The following is a 22,293-nucleotide window of genomic DNA, read 5'->3' on the forward strand; positions in this document are numbered from 1 at the left end:
CACCTCATCTTCAACAAAAGGAAAGATACTGGGGACACTAAGTGAACTCTCTGTATTGAAGGATTAAGGCGATGTCTCGGTCTCTGATACCTGTCTGAGAAGATCAGACTCATCCCTAAAACAAACTAGGATGTCTGGGTTGGCACTGGCAGAAATCAAATTTTGAAGTATACTTCAAAAGAAAAAAAACTTTTAACTACAAATGCAGATCTTCCTTTTGCTTCTTCCCACATTATAGACATGGTAGAACAATATTTTGCCCATACTTAGTTAAATTGTTCCAAGTTGGAAAGAACCAAACATAGACACTTTGGCATTATTAATGGTGAGCAGGCAGGTTTATTCAGAAAAAGCTCAGATTCATACTTGTAAAAGTCTGAAAAAAAGATTAAAATGCTATTTCCCAAATAACACAGGTTTGAACTGTGCAGGTCCACTTATCTGTGGATTTTCTTCCACCTCTACCACTGAGACAGAAAGAACAGCTCCTCCTCCTCAGACAACTCAGCGTGAAGATGAGGATGAAGACCTTTAGGATGATTCACTTCTACTTAATGAATACTGAATATATTACTTCCTTAATAACGTTTTCTTTTCTCTAGCTTACCTTCTTATAAGAATAGAGTATATAATACATACAGCACAAAAAATATGTGTTAATCAACTGCTTTATGGTATCGGTAAGGCTTCCAGTCAATGGTAGACAAACTACTAATTAAGTTTTTGGGGAGTCAAGTTATATGCAGATTTTCCACTAAGCAAATGTTCAGCGCTCTTAACTCCTGTGTTGTTCAAGGGTCAACTGTATATATGTTTAAGAGTTACTGTTTACCCAGTAGATCAAGCCAAGACCAAGTTAGGTTTACGTGTTTTTGGCTTAACCTAAGAAAATGTTCAGACTAAAGCAGTCCATCAATAGAACAGACTGCCTTTTAAACCAGGGAACAACTTGTCTTTGTAAGTATTTTAGGTATATGAATGACCATACGTGATCTGCTTTGGGTCATTCATCTATGGTCCCTTCCAACTTAAAACTTCTATATTCATGAACACTGCATAACTGAATTGTGGATTTCATATAAATAATATCTCGTTGCCTACTTTAGGTTTGAAATGTTTTCCTTCTCAATTGCATAGATATATATATAGCACCATCCCCACCATGAGCTCTGATGTAGAAAACACAAGATTCTAAAGTCATTTGTGAGGCTAAACAGACTTAGGCACTTCCATGTAATACTGCAAAAAGCAACAGCCTTAAAGGTACTACTTGCTCAACATGTCATTCCAAACACATAGACTATGATTAGCAGCTGAATTTAACAGCATCTTTCCGCTTTGAAAAACACTTCATATACCTTTACAAAGAAGTCATAGTATCTCAGGGTAGAAAAACCCAATAGGTAGGAAACATGGTCTTTTCTTAGAAATGAACTATGTAATTTTGAGTACTTATCTCAAAATCATTGCAGAAACATATCTAGTGCTTGTGGAAAAGGAATCAAAACACCTTTTTTTTTTTTTTTTTTTTTTTTAGCTAAAGGTTTTGAATTCTTCTTGTGACATTTAAGTCTTTTATTATATGCTGATTTTTATGATTATGTGTTTCATAATGGTTATTCTTGCCTCCATGAAAGGGAAGACTAGAACAAAAAACTGACAAGACCAAGTTCTAGCTCCATCACCAACTTACTGAATGACCCTAGGCAAATCATGTGGGCTCTGTCTTGTGTTTTAAGATTTACCTCCAATGAAGTAACTACCTCAGACTGGCTGTGAAGCTCTCATAAGGTGATGGATTTGAAAATGCCTTGCAAAGTATGAGCAGTTCATACACAGAAAGTTTCACGTACTTCTATATCTTGCATGATGCCTACCCATGGTTAGGGTGATAACAGTTGTTGATCCAATTATGAAAGAGAGAAAAAGAACTCTTTAAAATAGTGAAGTAAAATAGCTAATTTTCCCATGGGTTTATCATTTGCTCTATTCAAAAGTTTTACAAATTATATTAACTATATAACTAAACATATTTATCTTTATTATATATGATATGCAATTATATAAGACATAGTATTATATAAGACATACTATTATATAAGACATACTATTATATATATAATGCTTAAACAATTATATTTAAATATAAATTATACTTTCCTTCCCCAGATAAGACAAAGAACCTGTTTACTTCTTTGAGGATTTATTGGTTCCTGTGAAACCTGTGAAGGTCACTAACACTCTATAGCCAGAGAATGACAACATATGATTGTCTTTTCAGTCTTGTAGTATCCACAGTAGTGATGTCTGTCCATGGACAAGTGTCTGTCCAGAACATCCATTAAACTCCATGCCTGCTCTGTGTGTCATGGGGACAGGGCCAGAAGACAGATTCACTGGTGGTAGGCCCTCCCTTTGGGGTGTGTCATGACAACGATACCCCAGGTGGCAATGCCTAGAAAAAAACAACAATACCATACCTTTATGCTGCATTTTAATTTACCAAGTGTTTCACATATACGCCATCTTATTTAACCCTCACAACACTTCTGGAGGAAATATTACCATTGTATCTTTCTTATAGGCAAGTGAAGCACAGAAAAAGAAAAAAAAAAAATCAGGAAAAAAAAGAATATCTTGTAGGAGAATTTACCTATACAGAATCAAGAAGGTAACACAGTTAGAAACCTCAAATTCTATTCACTGACAATCGGTTTGAAAGCTAAAAAGATCATGACGTTTTACTGATGACATCTTGACGATCACAGAAAGGGGTTGTGGGCGACATTACCCAGGTGTACCAAGTAGGTGAGCTTAGAACCCACGTCTAAAGATCTGGGATTCAAGGCAAATTTCTTAAATTAAGGTCAAGTGCCCTCGCTCAGGCTTTCTCCAGGACCTGGAGGAAAAGTATGGGCTTTGAGATCTGATATACCTGGGATCAAGTGACTGTCATTTCCCGACCATGAACACAATACTCCTCGTTGCCTTGGTTTGCTCCATAGTAAAACGAGAATACTATAATCATACCTACTTCTAACAGCTATTCTGAGAATTAAAAGGACTGAGCCTAATAAGCGTTCTCAAGAAATACTGATTTAAATTAAAAAAAAAAAAAAAGGCGTTCCAACAACTTCCTCTCTCACCTTGTTTGAAGTGCCCCCACCACCTGACCAGCGCCAGCACCCCGCCTCCCCGCCCACGTGGCTGCTCCCTTTCCTTCCTCTACCCCACAGATACCCAACCCGCCCATGTGCTGTGCCCTGATTCTCACTGATGCCGATGACCATCTTCGTAATTGTCCATGGACCCGGGGGATATCCCATCTTCATGGGTTTCCGTGCTTCCCAGTAGACGTACCCGCCTGCCCCCATCAGCCCCAACCCAGAAAGCACGCGACAGCTCCAGCAAGTCTTCAACCAGTTGTGTTCTGCTGGGGAGGTCGGCGCTCCGGGTGTAGCTGGGGGCGCAGGCTTGGCGGGCGCGGCGGCGGTATCGGGAGGCGCAGCGATCTTGGAGAACTCCAAAGGCTTGGACACCTGAGACCCCATGTTCTGGAACTCGGCCTCAACCTTGGGAGTCTTTGGTTCAAACCGACGTAAACGATGAGCCGGAAAGCAGAGCGCCGAAAATCAGAATGCCGGGACGCTTGCGCCGTGCGAGGAGGAAGCCTGAGGGCTGCTGGGAAATGAAGTTCCCCTCCGCCTCAGAGGGGGAAACGGTGAAAGAATGCTGCCCTTTTTTGCTTGATTTCTCTGGCAGCAACAACCTCGGATGCGCTGGAGGCCAATTCCAACCCTCCTCCCCGCCGTCTCCCCACCGCCCCCCCCACTCTTTTAGAAATTCTGTAATCGCTACTCACTAAATGCATCACGTTTCAATCTCCTTAGAGGAGAAGTCTGGGTCGCTAAGTTTCTTGCTTTACATGAACGGCCAGACCTTGGGCATGTCATATCTCCTATCCAGAGGCCTATGAATCAAGGAGTTGGGTTTTATATGTGCACAATCATGTGCTAGATACAGACATACCATAGAGATATTGCAGGTTTGGTTCTAGACCACCACAATACAGCAAATATCTCAATAAAGCAAGTCATGCAATTTTTTTTTTTTTTTGGTTTCTCGGTGTATATAAAAGTTTTTTATACTGTAGTCTATTAAATGTGCAATAGCATTGTGTCTAAAAAACTGTATATATCTCTTAATTTAAAAAAAAAATCTTGCCAAAAAAATGCTAATGATTACCTTAGCCTTCAGTAAGTACTAACCTTTTTTTTTTTTTTTTTTTTTTTTTTTTTTTTTTTTTTTTTTTTTTGAGGCGGAGTTTTGCTCTTGTTGCCCAGGCTGGAGTGCAATGGTGGATCTTGGCTCACTGCAACTTTCGCCTCCCGGGTTCAAGTGATTCTCCTGCCTCAGCCTCCTGAGTAGCTTGGATTACAGATGCTTGCCACCACACCTGGCTAATTTTTTATATTTTTAGTAGAGATGGGTTTTCACCATGTTGGCCAGGCTGTTCTCAAACTCCTGACCTCAGGTGATCCACCTGCCTTGGCCTCTCAAAGTGCTGGGATTACAGGCATGAACCACCGCGCCCAGCCACTTCTAATCTTTTTGCTGGTGGAGGGTCTGGCCTTGATGTTGATGGCTGCTGATTGATCAAGGTAGTGGTTGCTGAAGGTTGGGGTGACTGTGCCAATTTCTTAAAATAAGACAATAATGACATTTTCTGCAAGAATTTTTTTTTTTTTTTTTTTTTTCTTTTTTTGAGACGGAGTCTCACTCTGTCGCCCAGGCTGGAGTGCAGTGGCGGGATCTCGGCTCACTGCAATCTCAGCCTCCCAGGTTCACGCCATTCTCCTGCCTCAGCCTCCCGAGTAGCTGGGACTACAGGTTCCCACCACCACGCCCGGCTAATTTTTTTGTATATTTAGTAGAGACGGAGTTTCACCATGTTAGCCAGGATGGTCTGGATTTCCTGACCTCGTGATCCACCGGCTTCGGCCTCCCAAAGTGCTGGGATTACAGGCATGAGCCACCGCGCCCGATTTTTCTGCAAGAATTGACTTTTCCTTTTACAAAAGATTTTTTTTTGCAACATGCAATGACGTTTTATAGCATTTTAATAACCACCATTTAATGTCTTTCAAAATTGGAGCCCTTTATCCAACATTTTGACAATGTTCATAGCATCTTCACCAGGAGTAGATTCCATCTCAAAAACCACTTTGTTCATCCACAGGAAGTAACCCCTCATCTGTTCAAGTTTTATCATGAGATTGTGGCAATTCAGTCACATCATCAGGCTCCACTTCGAATTCTAGTTCTTTTGCTATTTCCACCACATATGCAGTTACTTCCCTCATCTAAAATCTTGAACCCTTCTTAGTTGTTTATAAAGATTGGAATCAATTTCTTCCAATATCCAGTTAGAGATATTTTGTCCTCCTCCCATGAGTCACAAATATTCTTAATGACATCAGAATGTTGAATCTTTCCCAGAAGGTTTTCAATTTACTTTAACCAGATTCGTCAGAGAAATCATTATCTATGGCTGCTATAGCCTTACAAAATGTATTTCTTAAATAGTAAAACTTGAAAGTCAACATTACTTCTTGATCTATAGGCTGCAGAATGGATGTTGTGTTAGCAGTTATGAAAACGTTAATCTCTTTGTACTTTTCCATTACAACTCTTGAGTAACTAGGTACATTGTCAATGAGCAGTAACATTTTGAAAGGAATCTTTTCTTCTGAGCAAGAAGTCTCAACAATGAACTTAAAATATTCACTAAACCATGCTGTATACGGATGTGCTGTCATCAGGCTTTGTTGTTCGAATTACAAAACACAGGCAGAGTATACTTAGCATAATTCTTAAGAGTGCTGGGATTTCCAGAAAGATAAATGAGGATTGGCTTCAATTTAAAGTCATCAGCTATATTAGATTCTAACAAGAAAGTCAGATTTGAAGGGTGAAGCCAGGCATTGACTTGTCCTCTCTAGTTATGAAATGGCATCTTTTATTAATAGAATGCTGCCTCATCTATACTGATTATCTGTTATCAATGATCTAAGTTAGGTTTCTTTGATAACTTGCTGCAGCTTTTACATCAGCACTTGCTGATTCACCTTGCAATTTTATGTTATGAAGGCAGCTTATTTTTTTTTTAAAACCACATGAACCAACCTCTGCTAACTTCCAACTTTTCTTCTGCAGCTTTCTCACCTCCCTCAGCCTTGGTAGAAGTAAGGAGAGTTGGGGTCTTGCTCTGGATTAGGCTTTGACTTAAGGGAATGTTGTGGCTGATTTGATCTTCTATCCAGATGACTGAAACTTTTTCCATATCAGCAATATGACTGTTTTACTTTCTAATCATTGGTGTGTTCACTAGAGTAGCACTTTTAACTTCCTTTTCCTTTGCATTTACAACTTGGCTGTTTGGCCTACATTCCAGCCTATCCCAGCTTTCGACATGCCTTCCTCGGTAATAATCATTTCTACATTTTGACTTAAATTGAGATAAGGTTGACTCTTCCTTTCACTTGAACACTTAGAGGCCATTGTCAGGTTATTAGTTGGCCTAATTTGAATGTTTTTGCATCTCAGCAAATACAGAGAAGTAGAGAGGTTAATGGTTGGTGGGTGGAGCAGTCAAAACACACATTTTTATTAAGTTCACCATCTTTTATGGGTGTGGTTCATGCTGCCCTAAAATTATTCCAATAGTAACATCAAATATCACTGATCACAGATCACCATAACAGATATAATAGTAATGGAAAAGTTTGAAATAGTACAAGAATTACCAAAATGTGACACAGATATGAGTGAGCACATACTGTTTGGAAAATTGTGCTAATAGGCTTGCTCTACACAGGGTTACCACCAAACTTCCCATTTGTAAAATATACAATATCTGCCATTTACAGTAAAGTGAAGCATAATGAAATAAGATATGCCTGTACTTTGCTAAGCAATCAATTGCATGATGCCATTTAATATTCCTGACTCAACATGGCAGATTAAGTTTTCCCAGTATATGACAAAAATGGCTAAGTGCCATAGCCATAGTTGAAACCAGTGTCTGTGGATACAGTCAAATATCTTAAGCGCTATCTATACATATTGTGAGGAGACTACACAAATGTGATCGATACGTTAAAAATTGGTTTGAATTACCTGGATGAATACTTTTTTATTTCTCTTTAGCTTCTTTCTTAAAGACATGGTCTGAATTGTATCATAGTCATTGCATTGTTTTTTTGAGAGCCTTGGAAAAGTTCAACCCCAAAATCAGGCTAATAGATAGGAGGAATTGATACAGAATCTGTTTTTGCCAGTTTACTTTCTTATCTCTTAAGAATGATCTTTTAATTCTGATACTGTCTTTGCAATTAAACTTCTGTATCATCAACTCCCAACTCATATTACCTTTCATTTTCTTTGGGTTTTGAATATATATTTCTTATGTTGGGTTGTGCTCAGAGAATTACTAGCAAGAAATCATGACATTTAGAGTTTTGAGTTTGTTTCTCTTAGAGGAGATGAGTGAATATAGGAATAACTTTGGATTTAAACTTTTTTCCTTTGGATTGACTTTAAAAATTAACAAGATAAAAACATTCTATTCTATGTTCTGAAATGCAATGTGATTTTAGGAAGGTTAAAAAAATGAAAAAATAAAGATATGGATATATAAGGATAAAATAAAGTAGTGAGAATACTGGACTGGCCTACTGCTTAACTTCAAAGATGCCCCCTATTTATATATATGTTATATGGCACATATAATTAGAGAGAGTCTTTATATATGCACACACATATATGAGAGACAGATACATATAGATATACATATTTCTATATGTATATTTATATCTATAGAAAGGTGTATGTGTGTATGTATGTATGTATGTGCATGTGTGCGTGTAGTAGGAAGACAAAGGGGTTTGGGAGATTTGGGTTCAATGCCTTGCTTCATCACTATGAGCCACCCATGTGACATAGAAAATATTATTTATCTTCTCTGGACCTCAGTTAAATCATGTGTAAAATAAGATTTGGACTAGTTGGTCTCTAACAGTTTTTCCTGACTTGAAAATCCAACTACTTATTAGGAATCTCTCTTCAGATGGCATTGCACTAAGTGCCATACCAAATGAATTCAATAGTATTTCACTATTCCACTTAGAAATTCACAATTTATGGCTTATGCTTCTTACTGCCTGATATAACATTTTATAGTTGTGTAATTTCTTCGTATTTATATAGGAACAAACTCATCGCTTGGCAATTGTTGCCAGACGTTTTGACTGAACACCCTATAGATAAAAAAGCTTGAGCACACACTATCATTTATGCATGTTTCTTATTTATAAATTATATATTAATATACTACCTTATATATTGTAAGGATAAGTTAAAATAATAGAAATAAGAAATTTCAATATTTTCTCACATCACAATATATGGACTTGTGTATCTCCATGGATACCATGGTTATTTGACATGTGATTTTATTAATTCATGTTTTATCTAAAAGTTTATCTTCCATCAGGAGAGAACATCATTAATTCTCCAAATAAATACTGTTAAAGTAGCCCCATAACACTACATCCAAAGAACAGGCAAGATTTTATTTTAATTTGTGTTTCTTTCAAGTACCTTCCAAAAGATGGGTTTGTTCTCTTATGATTATCTCAAATGAACTATTTCAGGCTTTGTTGCTGTTTGATTGTGATATCCCTCCAAAATTCAACAATGGCTTCTGCAGAGCCTATGTTTCCTAAAACTACATAGCACATGTTACAATTGAGATGGACTAACATAATTTTGATTGGAAAACTGCTGGAAGCATTAACACACCTCTTGAGATTAATGAAACACAAGGCTCTGAGAATAAGGGAAGATGCTGATGAAAGCAAGCATTGTAATTGGAAGGAGTCTTTTAAGGGAAGGAAACTAGTAGGAGAAGGTTGAAAGCTAACTTTATCTCATTTTCTTCTTCATTGTGTTTATTTCTTTTACTATTTGTTATGCCTATAGTTCATTTTGGCACTTTTGACTCACAAGATCTCGTGATTTATTTATAAATATAAAAGTGCAAAAGATGTAAAAGTGTATATACTGAAAGTGTGCTTCACACTCTTCCTGTCCCTCAGCCACCCAGTTCTCCTTTCCTGACAGCGTGTGTTACCAGTTTCTTGTGTGTCTTTTCAGAGATGTTTGCATATGTGTGTTTTTTTTTCTTCAATGATTTTAGAGTTCACTGCATATCAACCAGTATGTAAAGAACTTCTTCATGCTTTTGTATGGGTCTATAGTATTCCATTTTATGAGCATACTATATGAGTGCCCTCATATCAGTGGGCACTAATGGACATTTAGACTGCTTCCACTCTCTTCCACACATAGTGTCACAATGAATAAGTTTGTATATACATCATATCAAAAACCTATGAGTATATCTTAGAATAGGACATATTCTAAAGATATGTATGGTAATTATAAGCTTGATGGATAGTACCAAATTGCCCTCCATAGAAGTCGTGCCAGTTTACACTCTCACCAGCAAGTACAAGAAGACCTGTTTCTTCACACCATTCTTTAAAATTGAAGCATTGATCTTTGATCTCTGCCAATCGAATGTATGAAAAGTGGTTTCATTTTCCTTTTTTTATTATGAGTGAGCTTCTTAAGTATGTTTAGGGTCAACTCATATTTATTTTTCTGTGAACTGTCAACATATTGTATCCATTTTCCATTAGATTGCCTTTTTCTCATTGACTTCTCAGGACTCTACACATTAGATGAGTTAACCTTTAGTCTGTGACATAAGTAGGCATATTTTTCTCACAATTTGACATTTGTCTTTTGACTTTGTTTTACTTTTTACTATGCACATTTTATTAAGCATATACTTGAGTCGATCTTTCCTTTTATAGCTTCTAAGTTTCATGTCATGTTTAGAAAGGCCCTCCACCATCTATGGTTTCTCCAGTATTTCAGCCTTTTTTTAATGCTTAAAAATTTAATATGTTTGAAATTTATCCTATTATTATGTGTCAATAATAGAATCAGACTTTTCCCCTCAGAGGCTACCCAGTTGTCTCAATGTTATTTATTAAATAATCCCCCATTTTACTACCTATCTAAAATGCCACTTTTAGCCCATACTTGCAGCTATCCTAGAGGCTGAGGTGGGAGGATCACTTGAGTCCTGGAATGTGAGACTGTAGTGCACTATGATCATGCCTGGGAATAGCCACTACACTCCAGCCTGGGCAGCATAGTGAGATGCTGTCTCTATTAAAAAACATAATGGAAAATCAATCAATCAATAAAATTTAAAACAATTAAATGTCATTTTTCTCAAATACCATATATGTAAATATATATTTTTATATATTTATGTATATATGTCTATATTATATATGTATTTATCTATATATACATCCATATATATATGTTTATATTTATTCCCGTACTTCATATTCTATTCCATGATCTGCCGATTAATTCACATGCCAATATTACATTATTTAATTGCCAAATCTCTATAACATGTTAATACTTGGAGACTGGTTTGCCTGATTATCTTCTCTTCCAGACTTCACTATTTTTGCTTGTTTATTTTTCCACATGCACTTTTGACTCAGCTTGATTATTATAACAAAAGATGATGACATCTTTGTTAGGCTTACATTAAAATTGTAGGCTAATTTAGGAAGAAATGACATCTTTATGATGTGGAGTAATCTTATCCAAGGACATAGAATGCTTTTTCTTTCATTCATATCTTTTGTATTCCTCTGTAGCATTTTAAAGTTTTTTCATAATGATCTCACACATTTTATTTCAGACATTTTATCTTTTGTGTTGTTACTGAAAGTAAGGGATTTTTCCTCTCTTTGTATCTTCTGACTGATTATTGTTTAACTATAAAAAGGCTCATGATTTCCAGAAATCCTAATATTGAATTATGCATGCATTCTGATGAACCTCTGAAATATGACTGATAGTTGTGTGTGTGTGTGTGCGCGCGCGCAATCTGTTGATTCAGGTGATCCCTATTATGTCTACTTCATAAAAAGAATTTGGAGATACTCCTTTTTTTCTGTATTCTGGAACAGTTTAAACATTATCTGCTTTTTAAAAGATTTGGTAGAATTTCCCTGTGAAATTGTTTAGGTCAGTCACTTTATTCTTTGTGGGGGCAAGCAGGTTATTTGAAGAGGTTCCTTTCTATTTTGGAAAGCTATTCAAATTTTCTGTTAGCAATTTTTTTTTTTTTTTTTTTTTTTTTTTACAAATTATACATCTCTGGAATATTATCAATTTCATACTAGTTTGCAAGTCTGTTTTTATTGGTCAGATATAGTGGTTCACACCTGTCATCTCAGCACTTTGGGGGACTAAGGAGGGAGTATCCCTTGAGCCCAGGAGTTCAAGACCAGGCTGAGAAACATAGCAGGACCCCATCTCTATGAAAAAATGAAAAAATTAGCCGGACATTGTGATGCATGCCTGTAGTGCTAGCTAATCGGGAGGTTGAGGTCGGAGGCTTGCTTGAGCCCAGCATTTGAGGCTACAGCGAGCTGTGATTGTGCCAATGCACTTCAGCCTGAGTGGCAGAGCAACACTCTGCCCACCCCCATAAAATAAGTTTGTTTGTATTAAGTAGAAAAGACAGTACCCAACAATTCTTTTAATCCATTAATTTATTTAACCAGTGTGGAATCTGTAAATGTTCGCTTATATGGAAATGTATCATTGCAGATGTGATTAAGGATCTGGAGATGGGTTGGTTGTGATGGGTTATCTGGTCAGGCCTAAATGCAGTCACAGGTGTCCTTATAAGAGACACACAGAGAACAATTATACACAGAATACAGTGTGACCACAGAGGCAGAGGTTGGACTGAGGCAGCCACAAATCAAGGAATGCTGGCAGTCACCAGAAGCTGGAAGAGCTAAGGAACATTTCCCAAGACCCTCTAGAGGGAACTTGACCCTGTTGACACCTTGATTTCAGCTCAGCAATTCTGATTTTGAACTCTGGCCTCCAGAATGGTGAGAGAACATACTTTGGTGTTTCAAGCCACCAAGTTTGTGGCAATTTGTTACAGTGGCTTCAGGAAACTAATAATAAATGCACTTGATTAAACTATTGTCTCAAGACTGCACTCAGAAACCTAGGCTCGGACAGCAAAGTATATCTAACTGCTTGGGACAGCATTTTCTTTCTTTACGGATTTTGTGTTACTCTATTTTCTGATATTGAATTTTGCTGTGGAGAATTCTGAGGCCAGGCCAGCTTATTTTCTGATGTAAGTGACTAGATATTTTTGCCTGAATGCCCAAATTCTTTTCTTTTCCTTCCCTCACTTTCTTTTTCCTTCCTTCTTTCCTTAAATTGTCCAGTAAAATCATTGCTGGCTATTCTAGTTCAGTTTTCCCAGGCATAAGCAATACCCTTTCTATATAAATAGATTCTTATCATTTATTTCAGGAATGTTTACCTGAATTATATCTTCTTAAAAACACAATTATTTTGTTACTTTCTTATAACCAAATACAGCTAACTAGCATTACTTCTATTCATTCATCATTACAAAGGATAATTTATTGAATAATTTTAAACAACACACTATATGACAAATAATAAAGTTAAATTTACAAAGCATCCTGATTAATTATGTAGACTGATAATTAAAAAAGGAGCAGAATTAATCATTTGTTTCTTTCCATATAAAATAGAAGTTGAAAGGGTTCTGTCAGTCTTAATATCATCTTTATATTAAACTAGTGCAAAGTGTGGTACATATAGTTTCATCTGGAAAGGTATGTAACTTATACATCTCATATAAATTAAGAAAATTTGCATAATAAAATGAATACAGAGAGCCTTGGGCTTGCATATTAAAATTTGGTGTTGAGCTATCTTTTATCACATTATAGATTAATTATTACATAAAACATATTTTATAAATTTATAACCCTGAGTAAAGAAAAATAATTGCTTCTTGAAAAGATATTCCAGTAGTCATTTGTTTTATAATAGAATAAGCTGAATTTCTGAGTTTAATGTCTACCAAATCTGAACACCTTAGTTTGAGTCAATGAATTGGTTATGCCTCATATTTCACAGTGACAGTTTCCTAAAGTCATCAATCTGCCATTTCTCCTGAAATACTGACAGGTGATGCACTTCTTGGAGTATCCCTGTTGTGGTGGTTTTCCACGTGTTGTTGTTTTGTATGAACTGTATTATCACTCCTCCCTTCCTCTTGCATACCCTTCCATTTTACTTAATTATAGGTCCTTTCCAAATATTCTCAAGAAGAATATTCCTCTAAGAATTTCTCTAAGCAGAGAAGTTTTGAGATGGAAAATTAAAGAGAAAACTGGGTATTAGAGTTCCTTGGCTTTGCCTATAGTTGTTGCAAACCTCTGCCAGATCAATGAGGTTGTTGAAGTTTCTAAATGTGGTGACGAGATCCATAACTCTGATGTTTCTCTACAAAATCAGTATCTACCTATGGCTCCTTTTTTATTGGATCTTTTTTGAAGACTGGCCTTTTAAGGCTTTGGTTGTTTATTTTTTTTTTCCATACTTTTTCATTCTTAGCCTCAAGGAGCTCCATATGCCTCCTTAGATAAACACTGTATTGTGTGTGCACTTAGAAGTGTTTGGTCACCTTTTGGAGCTTTGCTTCTAATACATGGTTCCCCGGGCTTAATTCTGTTGCTGATGCAAAAAAATAGGTCACTCTAAAAGACCTCCCTCAATTTCTACAGGTGTCTCTGTGGTGGGCCTTCATTTCTAAAGAAGAACGATATTGCAGATGAGGAGCTACATTTTTGTCCATATTCTGCTGGATTTTCATATGTTACATGGTTTTGTCTTTTCTCTTTCCAGAATAAGCAGTAGCTGTTTTATGTGATGGTCTCTTTGTAATTCCAGTGATGAACATGTCTGTCTAGACCATGTCAGCTCATAGGTTCAGAAAAGTACGTCTCCCTTGGGAATCCTCTTTACTTCCATAGACTTTGGGGTAAGCGGTGGCCTGAGAGTGGTAGGCTGTAGCATTGGCAGAGGAAAAGGGAGTAACAGGGGAGTGTGGTATGCCATAGCCCCTGTCCCCTGCACTCAGAGCCAGGTGTGGGCTCAGGGGCATAACAGCCACATCACTTCTTCTTCCTGTACTGGTCACCAACCTGGGCATGCACTTTAAACATTTGTTATATGTTTTTTTCTTCAAGGATTCCAATTATATACACTGTTATATCTTCTTTCATTTTCTCACTAATTCATTTCATTTACTTTCTTTTTGCTTCTTAATATGTTTGTACAAGTGTCTGTTTTCCTTCATATTTCTCCATTTTTGCCCTTATAACTGAGATGGCTTAATTCTTTTCTTCCACTGCGTTTATTGAGCTCTGACAACTCATATTTTATCGTCTCCTGCTGTCTAATCATCTCATTCTGAATTCTTTTGTTTGTGCTTTGAGTTCTTGCTTCACAAACCTGATTGCTTCCTTGTGTTTTTAAAATTCAGGTAGAAATGTTTGGTTATGATGTTTATATGCTCCATGATGATATTTTTCTGGATGTTATTTTGAATCTACCATTTGTGTTTCTTATTTCTTTCATTCTTTCCCTTTTTTTTTTCTTAGTATACCTTTGAGTATCCTATGTTGTTCCTTTTAAAGCATCTTTGAAAGGTTGAGATTTCCCAGCTATAAAAGAAGATTTATATCAGGAAACAGATGAACCAAGTCTCAAGCAGGCTGAGATTTTCCCTGTAGTTCAGGGAGTGGTGCGTGAGTTCATATACCCCTCTTTTCTCCTCAGTGAGTGATAATAGGAAGCTTTGGGATTTTATAACTCAGCCATTTTTCTTCTACACTGCTGCAGAAACCATGTGCTTCCTGGGTACATGCCTTCTTTTTGGCTGGTGGGTTTCCTTGTGGAACTCTACCTTCTTTTCTTCATGGAACAAAACTGTGTCTATGGAACTAAGGACTTAATGTTTTGCATCTCAAAGTGTGCCCTTCACTTTTAAGAATTATGCTTTGCTGACTCTTTCTGATATTTGCAGCTGCAATGGCCTTGCTCTGCTGTCTCTTCTCTCCAACACACCCTCATGAGATCACCACTGCCGTAGTGATTGCAGGTGTTCAGATTGCAATGAAGCCTCGTCAGCCTTGGTCCCTGGTAATTAGAATGAGCAGTACTCCTCATTACCTGCTTTGATATGTAGGGTGAGAGAGAAATAAACTTTTGTTGTGTTAAGTTCCTGGGATTTAAAGTTATTTGTTACTGTAGCATAACCTAGCTTTGACTGATACAGTTGGTTCACAACTGAGGTTACTACCCATGAGGGCATTTGGAAATAGAAGGAAGCATTTTTGGTTGTCACAACAGAGCATCCAGTAGCCAGGGATACTAAGTCTCTGGTAATGCTTACAGCAGTTCTACTCAATAAGATTTCTCTGCCTGAAATGCCAGTAGTACCACTCATGAAACACTCAAGTAAATGGCTTTGAGTGTCAATTCTTTGATAAGAACAGCCAAATCACCTTTCTGATATGAGTGCCCATTATTAAACCCTTGCCCAAATTGGATATTTTTGACATCTTTTATTGTCTTCTGTTTTAAGTAGCTCAGGTAATTTTAAATGTTTGTATATGATTTATTGTGTTCTAAATATCGTATCAATGAGTGAACTGTTAGAGTTTATTCATTCTTGCATTCTCAAACTGTTCAGCATGGTACCTTACATCTAAGTGATACTCAGTAAATATCTGTGAATTTCATTAGGATGAAGTGTCTTCTTGGGCCCATGTCTGAAAACCTGTTTTCCATATTCTGGGTACACCTTAGTAAATTTGGGGTCCCCCTTTTGTTTTCTGTAGTTTGAACTGACAAGAGATTTGAAAAATAAACAATTGAAAAAGACATTCCCTAAAGGTAAACATCAAGTGTAATAAGACTCAAGTCAAATGGCCCAGCTGTCACAGTAAAATACAGCCTATTGACTTCCTTCTCACTAGGGAAAAGCACTGCTTACCACTTACCACAGACAGCATGGAGAGAAAGTATCATCCTCAGAACTGCAGGAGGGAATGTCCTGTGTAGCTGAGAGGGAGGCACAAAATAAATCTGGCTGGTAATAGATAGCCACGTTTTATAAGAGGTGAGGGTGGGAAACATAATTATCTTACCTTAAGGGTCAGAAAATAAATAGTACCACAGTTAAAATCTAAGTGAGGTGACCAACAACCTTTTTCAAAAATCACTAGAAAAAATATTAGATACCAACTAGGTGCAAATTCCTAGTGCAGGAGTGGGTAGCAGTGAGTTTCACACAAAGATGAGCAGGATGGAGCCTGCCTTCTCAGCTTTTGCAATCTTATCTGCAAACTGTGTTCATATCTAAATAAATATAATATCTATAGACCCTGACAACTGTTATGACAGAAGTAGTAAGAAAATTTACTGAGAATGAAGGAAAAATATCCTTTCTAATTAGATGGAAGCAAATGAGTTGAATCTAGAAGGAATAATGCTGCAAGTTGAACCTTAAAAGATGGCTAACATGTGGAACACCAGATAACACGGAACTCCCACTGACTCCCTTGTCCTGCAGCAGGGTTAAGAGGTGTAATTAATAACATTGATAAAATGCTTCACAGGTAAATTGTATGGTTACATACATTATTCATATGGCTGCATTACTATTAATGGATGCTTTATGTAACTAGAACCTGAAAAAATAGTGACTGTTAAAGACTTTAAAAATTGGGATATACTAAAAATTTTTACAATAATTTCTCACTGATTTATCAACTTATTATTGCATATATATGCATTTCTAGGACATTTATGTCATGTAGAATGATAGCTAGTAAGCTCTCCAGATGGCCGTATTGCTTCAGCCTACTGACATTGACTCCTTGAAGGATCTCATTCCAACCTCAACTAAAGATAAAAACATCATTTGAAATATTGCTTAAGCAAATTCTGTTCTCATAAAATAAACCACTCTTATGACTTAGTACTAATGTTTATATTTGTTGATTTCAAGAAGTTGTACATGGGCTATTAAGCAGTATATTTCTTTTGGTTTGAGTGCTTGTATTGATTAAATGAATAAATACCTTGGCTTCTCTTCAAGAAATGGTACTTCATAATGTCTTATATCTTCTTAACTTAGAAAAGTCTAATGTATACAAACAGTTAAAGGGGAGGATAAGCTGTTCAAGTACATGTCAGTGAGTCCAGGCCTTAAGAACTTTGAGCCAAAAATACTTTAATTATTTCAGTTTTTACCATAACACTTATTCACTTCAACAAAATGCCTCTCTACTCCCTTGTTCCTTATTACTGTCATGAGGAAGGCACTCATATTGATCCCTGTTGTAATCTTTTTTTAGGCCTTATGGGTATTTCATAGGTGAACATCTAGGAATGTTGTTTTTAGCTATCCAGTGAGTCAGTGGAAGAGGAGATGGGCCCTAGGTGTCTTGCAGCCCACTGCATCTGAAGGATTGCTGACATTAATCCACACCGCATCTGGTTATCAAGTTAGAAGGCCCTGGATCTGCCACTGATGTGAAGTATAGATGGCCCAAGGAATATAATTGCTCTTGATAATAAAATTCACGGTTTTCTTGGAATTTTGATTTATCCCAGAATTTCTTTCCAGAGCATATTCTTGTATTTTTACTGAAGTTAGCATAAAGAATAGAGTGGGAGAGGGATAGAATGAGGTGATAATATGAATTAAAATATCTATAGTATTTTCCTGTTTCTACATCATCTAATTTAATACTCACAATAGTACAATGATATGAGTACTGTTATTTCCATCTCACAAGTAAGGAAACTGAGGGCTAGAAGGTTAAGTAGTTTGCCCAAAATAATTTGCTAGTGGATGGAGAAGCTGGTGGAAAGAAAGAACATCTAACATTGAGTTGGAAACTGCATATATTCCACATACGTTAGTAAATTTAATCTTTACAACAATCTTATAAGCCAGGAATGCCTATTAGCCCCAGTTTTAAAATAAACAAGTTAGGAACCAGCTGTTAGTGGTGACTTTGTTTAAGGGATAAAGCCTAGATTTGAATCCAGAGCTTCAGGCTTGCAGAATGTATGCTCAACCTTTATATGGTGGTGTAGTCCAACTCAGTGTGGCATCTACTGCAGTTTGAGATTTCCATCCATATGCTGTGCTAACATGCACCTATAAAATGCTTTACACACTGGCTGGCACAAAGAATGCATTTTATAATTGTAAGCGACTATTAATGCACAAATAGCAATGGTGTATTTGCCTGTTACCTTTATTACAAAGATTTCTAAACATTCAACACCTATTGCTGGAGTCATAGAATACTGGATTCTGCATAATTTTATTTAGAAAGAGTGAGATTCAGTGGCAATATGTAACTATTCAAAATTGATGAAGTGTCAGTGGCTGGTCAGGCTGGCAAGGCAGTAAGGAAAGTTCTTATTGTGCTTGACTGCATGGTACCCCTTACTGACCAAAAGCAGTCTGTGAGTTCACAGTATCATTCTTAAATGCTTTGCAGTTTACCAAGTGCTTTTAAATGCGTTCATTTGTGTCTCACAACAACCTTGTTAAGTGGCTACTAAAATCCCTACTATTTTTTGCAGAAAAGAAAACTGAAACACAAAGTCAGAGGTTAACTAACGACATAATTCATGCAACTAAGCAATGAAGGAGCCAAAGTCAAGAGCAGATTCCCTGACTCTAAGCACAATTATTTTTTCACGTACATTGTTGTGTGGTATTTTTTTAATTAAGATTTTCACCTCTTTATATTAGTTTTGAATTAAATCTGAAAATGCAAATGCAATAAAGTATCACAGTGGGTAGCTTTTTGAAATGAATAAGCAAAAAGAAAAATCTTGTCGGCCTAATATCAAAATCTTAAAAACTTCTTTCCACAAATATTCATCCAACATTTATGTATTTAGTCCCTACCTTGTCCATGGCATTGTGTTATGTGAGTTATATAAAGAAGTGGGGGCCGGGAATGCTGAGAAAAGCCTTCAGTTCAAGTTCGCATATTTTTAGATGTAAGAAAATTTATAGGAATCATGTCAAGGTGATTATATGTCTTATTTTGCTAATTAAACTAAAATCAAGTTGGTGATGGCAGCTGTGTCTTAATTATCTTTACATTTCGCATAATGCATGGCCCAGGATCTTACCTGTTGAATGAATGAATTGGGGTGTGAATTCAGAGCTCTAGTGCTTCAGGAGTTTATGGATTAAATTGAAAGACATGAAACTGAGTTAAATAAAATAGAAGATTGATATATGATCATATGGTATAGAGAAGAGAAGCATTATTTCTAGTTGAGATAATCCAGGAAAGCTTCATGGAAGAGATACTTTTTGAATGAGAGATAAGTAATGATTTTTACTGCCTTTTTAAAGATAACATAGATAAATTAGTCTAATGAAAGTAAGAGGCAAGATATTTAAATCTCCTATCAACCTGTAGTGGGCATAGTAGACATTCAAACTACTTTTATCGAATTAATGACTGATTGAATCTTTGCAATGAAATTTTAAAGTATTAGCCTTTAAATGTGAAATGTTGAGATATCTTGGTGTTACTTAGAATCATATTAGAAATGTCAAAACACTCTGATCAAGGAAGGATCTTTCCATGTTGAATTTGACCCTTCTAAAACAAGGAAATCATATAAGTATTTTAAAGAATGCTCTACTCTGTTATAGAGATCTGATAATCCTGTATAATTTGAAGATGCATCTGGAATGTATAATCATAAAGTAATACAAACATCTCTGTGAGGTTGCATCACTTCTTTGAAAGGGAGATCACCAAGCCAAAAGTATTCCCTTATGTTCTCATTCTTAATATATCCCACTTAATTTTAACATCTTTTGGCAGTCTGGCCATAAAAACTATGATATGAGGATTCCCATTCAATTGTGAGTCTGGGTTACACTTTAGTCTCTGCATTGATCATTCAGTTTCTTGTTTTTTTTCCACAGGAAACCACTCACAATACCTCCTAGGTTACCCTAGTAGTTTAAGAGCTAGGACTTTTATACCAACAATAAAAGGAAGCATTATTTACCATAAGGCACTTTTTCATTTGATGGTCAGTGACTCATAGTGCTTTCCTTTACTCAAGAGTAAAATAATAATGCTTCTATCCAATATTTAAAGGTTTTAAAAATGTTTACTAAATTTCATACTAGTGTAATTATCAAAAGAATAAATACAAATTTAAAACATTAATTATGGAGATAGGACTTCAGTTTGCTTTTATTACAACAATAAATAATAAACACATTCAGTGGGCTTTCCAAATATTGTGCTTCCTTTGGATTTCTTTTGGAAACATTTTAAAAGAATAGCATAAAGAAAAATGTCAACAATGTTAATATTACTAATATAAATTATTTAATGTTTTTGGTGGCAACATTTGATGTGTCATATATTCTCACATTTGGAAGATTCCTCATTTGTGCTAGATGTCTGCATATCTTCAGTAATGTTCAAAACATTTAAAATTTTGATGAATAAAATCTTGATGAACAGTAAAAAAAAAAAAACTTTCTAAATTAATTATCTAACACTGTGAGGTGAATCCTGTATCCTGAACATGTACATGGTGCATTTTTGGAAATGTGTATAAAGAAATGCTTGAAAATTTTATTTTATATGATAAAATACGAGCCTTTAACAAAACTTATCAGAACTTTGTAAAGTTTAGAGTCATATTATCCCCATGAGCTCTTCTAACTACACATCATGGATCTATATTTTTATAATGATTATGACTAAACGATTACTTTTATTTGGAATTCCAAAAAATAAAAGAAGAGAATAAGAATAGTTGGCATATATAATAAATAATATTAAAGGACGTTTAGAGTTAAAAAAAAAAAAGAGATATGCTTTCATGGCTGGAAGTCCCAAAATAGAATATGTTTCAAAGGGAATATGAAGTTTCTTTCCCAAGGGAGTGATTTTTAAACCTTGATGCCTTAGTCTGTTTTGTGTGGCTGTAACAGAATACCACCAACTGGGTAATTTATAAAGAAAACAATTTTCTTTCTTTCTTTTATTTTTTTTTTATTTTTTTGAGACAGAGTCTTACTCTGTCACCAGGCTGGAGTGCAATGGTGCGATCTTGGCTCACTGCAACCTCCACCTTCCAGGTTCAAGTGATTCTCCTGCCTCAGCCTCCTGAATAGCTGGGATTACAGGTGCCCACCACAAACCCAGCTAATTTTTTGTATTTTTTGCAGAGATGGGGTTTCACCATTTTGACCAGCCTGTTCCCAAACTCCTGACCTCGTGATTCACCCGCCTCGGCCTCCCAAAGTGCTGAGATTACAGGCGTGAGCCACCGCGCCCGGCCAACAATTTTGTTTCTTGCGGTTCCGAAGACTAAGAAATCCAAAATCAAGGGTCCAGCATCTGGGGAAGGTATTTGTGCTATGTCACCTCATGGTGGAAAGCATCATATGGGTGAGAAAGAGTAAGAGATTGAACTCACAGCCTCAAGCCCTTTATAATTGGCATTAATCCATTCACGAAGGTGGAGTCTTCAAGACCTAAACACCTCTGGTCAGACCCCACCTCCCAACATTGTTGCCCTGGGGATGAAATTTCTAGCACATGCTTTTTGGGGTACACATTCAAACCACAGCACTTGGTACATAGGGGAAGTCAATCCAGGGGCCAGTTAAAAATAGGATTTCTGAACCCCATTCCTAAAGATTCTCTAGGAAGTCTGGTAGAGGGCCTAGATAGCTGACCATACTAAGGTGTTGACAATGATTTAGAGGAAATGGAATTCTCATGCTCTGCTTGTCGGAACATAAAATGGTTCCACCATTTCGGAAAATAGTTTGGTAGTTTCTTAAAAAGTAGAACATACACCAACTATGTAACCCAGCTATTCCACTCCTAGGTATTTACCTAAGAGAAATGAATGTATATGTCCATACAAACACAGTGTTATTTGTGGCAATCAAAAACTGTAAGCAACCCAAATATGTGTCTGCAGGTATAAACAGGATCAACAAGGAATGGTATATCCATATTAGAGTATTACTCTCTAATGAAAAGGAGTAAACTATTGATAAGAGAAACAATATGAGTTAACCTTTAATAACTATGCTCAGTGAAATAAGTCAGAAAAGACTACATGTTATGAAATTCCATTTTCACAAAATTCTAGAAAATGGAAACTATAGAGATGGAAAACAGG

The 22,293-nt window shown here is 36.3% G+C and overlaps 1 protein-coding gene across 2 annotated transcripts; it reads right to left on the reverse strand.

Annotated features, from left to right (window-relative positions):
• Positions 1-2,186: 2,186 nt before the first annotated feature.
• Positions 2,187-3,632, reverse strand: DMAC1 (distal membrane arm assembly component 1). 2 transcript variants are annotated; one of them, XM_007969289.3, is made up of 2 exons: positions 3,361-3,632; positions 2,187-2,455 (listed from the first exon to the last, which is right to left on the reverse strand). In XM_007969289.3, exons 1-2 carry the CDS (start codon positions 3,549-3,551, stop codon positions 2,278-2,280), a joined length of 369 nt encoding a protein of 122 aa, XP_007967480.1. In that variant the 5' UTR covers positions 3,552-3,632; the 3' UTR covers positions 2,187-2,277. The 2 variants fall into 2 exon arrangements, with proteins under 2 accessions (XP_007967480.1, XP_007967481.1); XM_007969290.3 differs by having other exon boundaries at positions 3,275-3,629.
• Between the last annotated feature and the right edge of the window lie 18,661 nt (positions 3,633-22,293).

Source organism: Chlorocebus sabaeus, chromosome 12 (assembly GCF_047675955.1).
Source record: "Chlorocebus sabaeus isolate Y175 chromosome 12, mChlSab1.0.hap1, whole genome shotgun sequence".
NCBI classification, from domain to species: domain Eukaryota; kingdom Metazoa; phylum Chordata; class Mammalia; order Primates; family Cercopithecidae; genus Chlorocebus; species Chlorocebus sabaeus.

Bases quoted from the DNA above. Each gene is read 5' to 3' on its own strand.
- DMAC1 (XM_007969289.3), bottom strand. From the start codon at position 3,551: ATGGGGTCTCAGGTGTCCAAGCCTTTGGAGTTCTCCAAGATCGCTGCG. The intron at 2,456-3,360 runs GTACGTCTACTG...GTTTTTTTCTAG, and splicing joins GGGCTGATGGGGGCAGGCGG to GCATTGCCACCTGGGGTATC.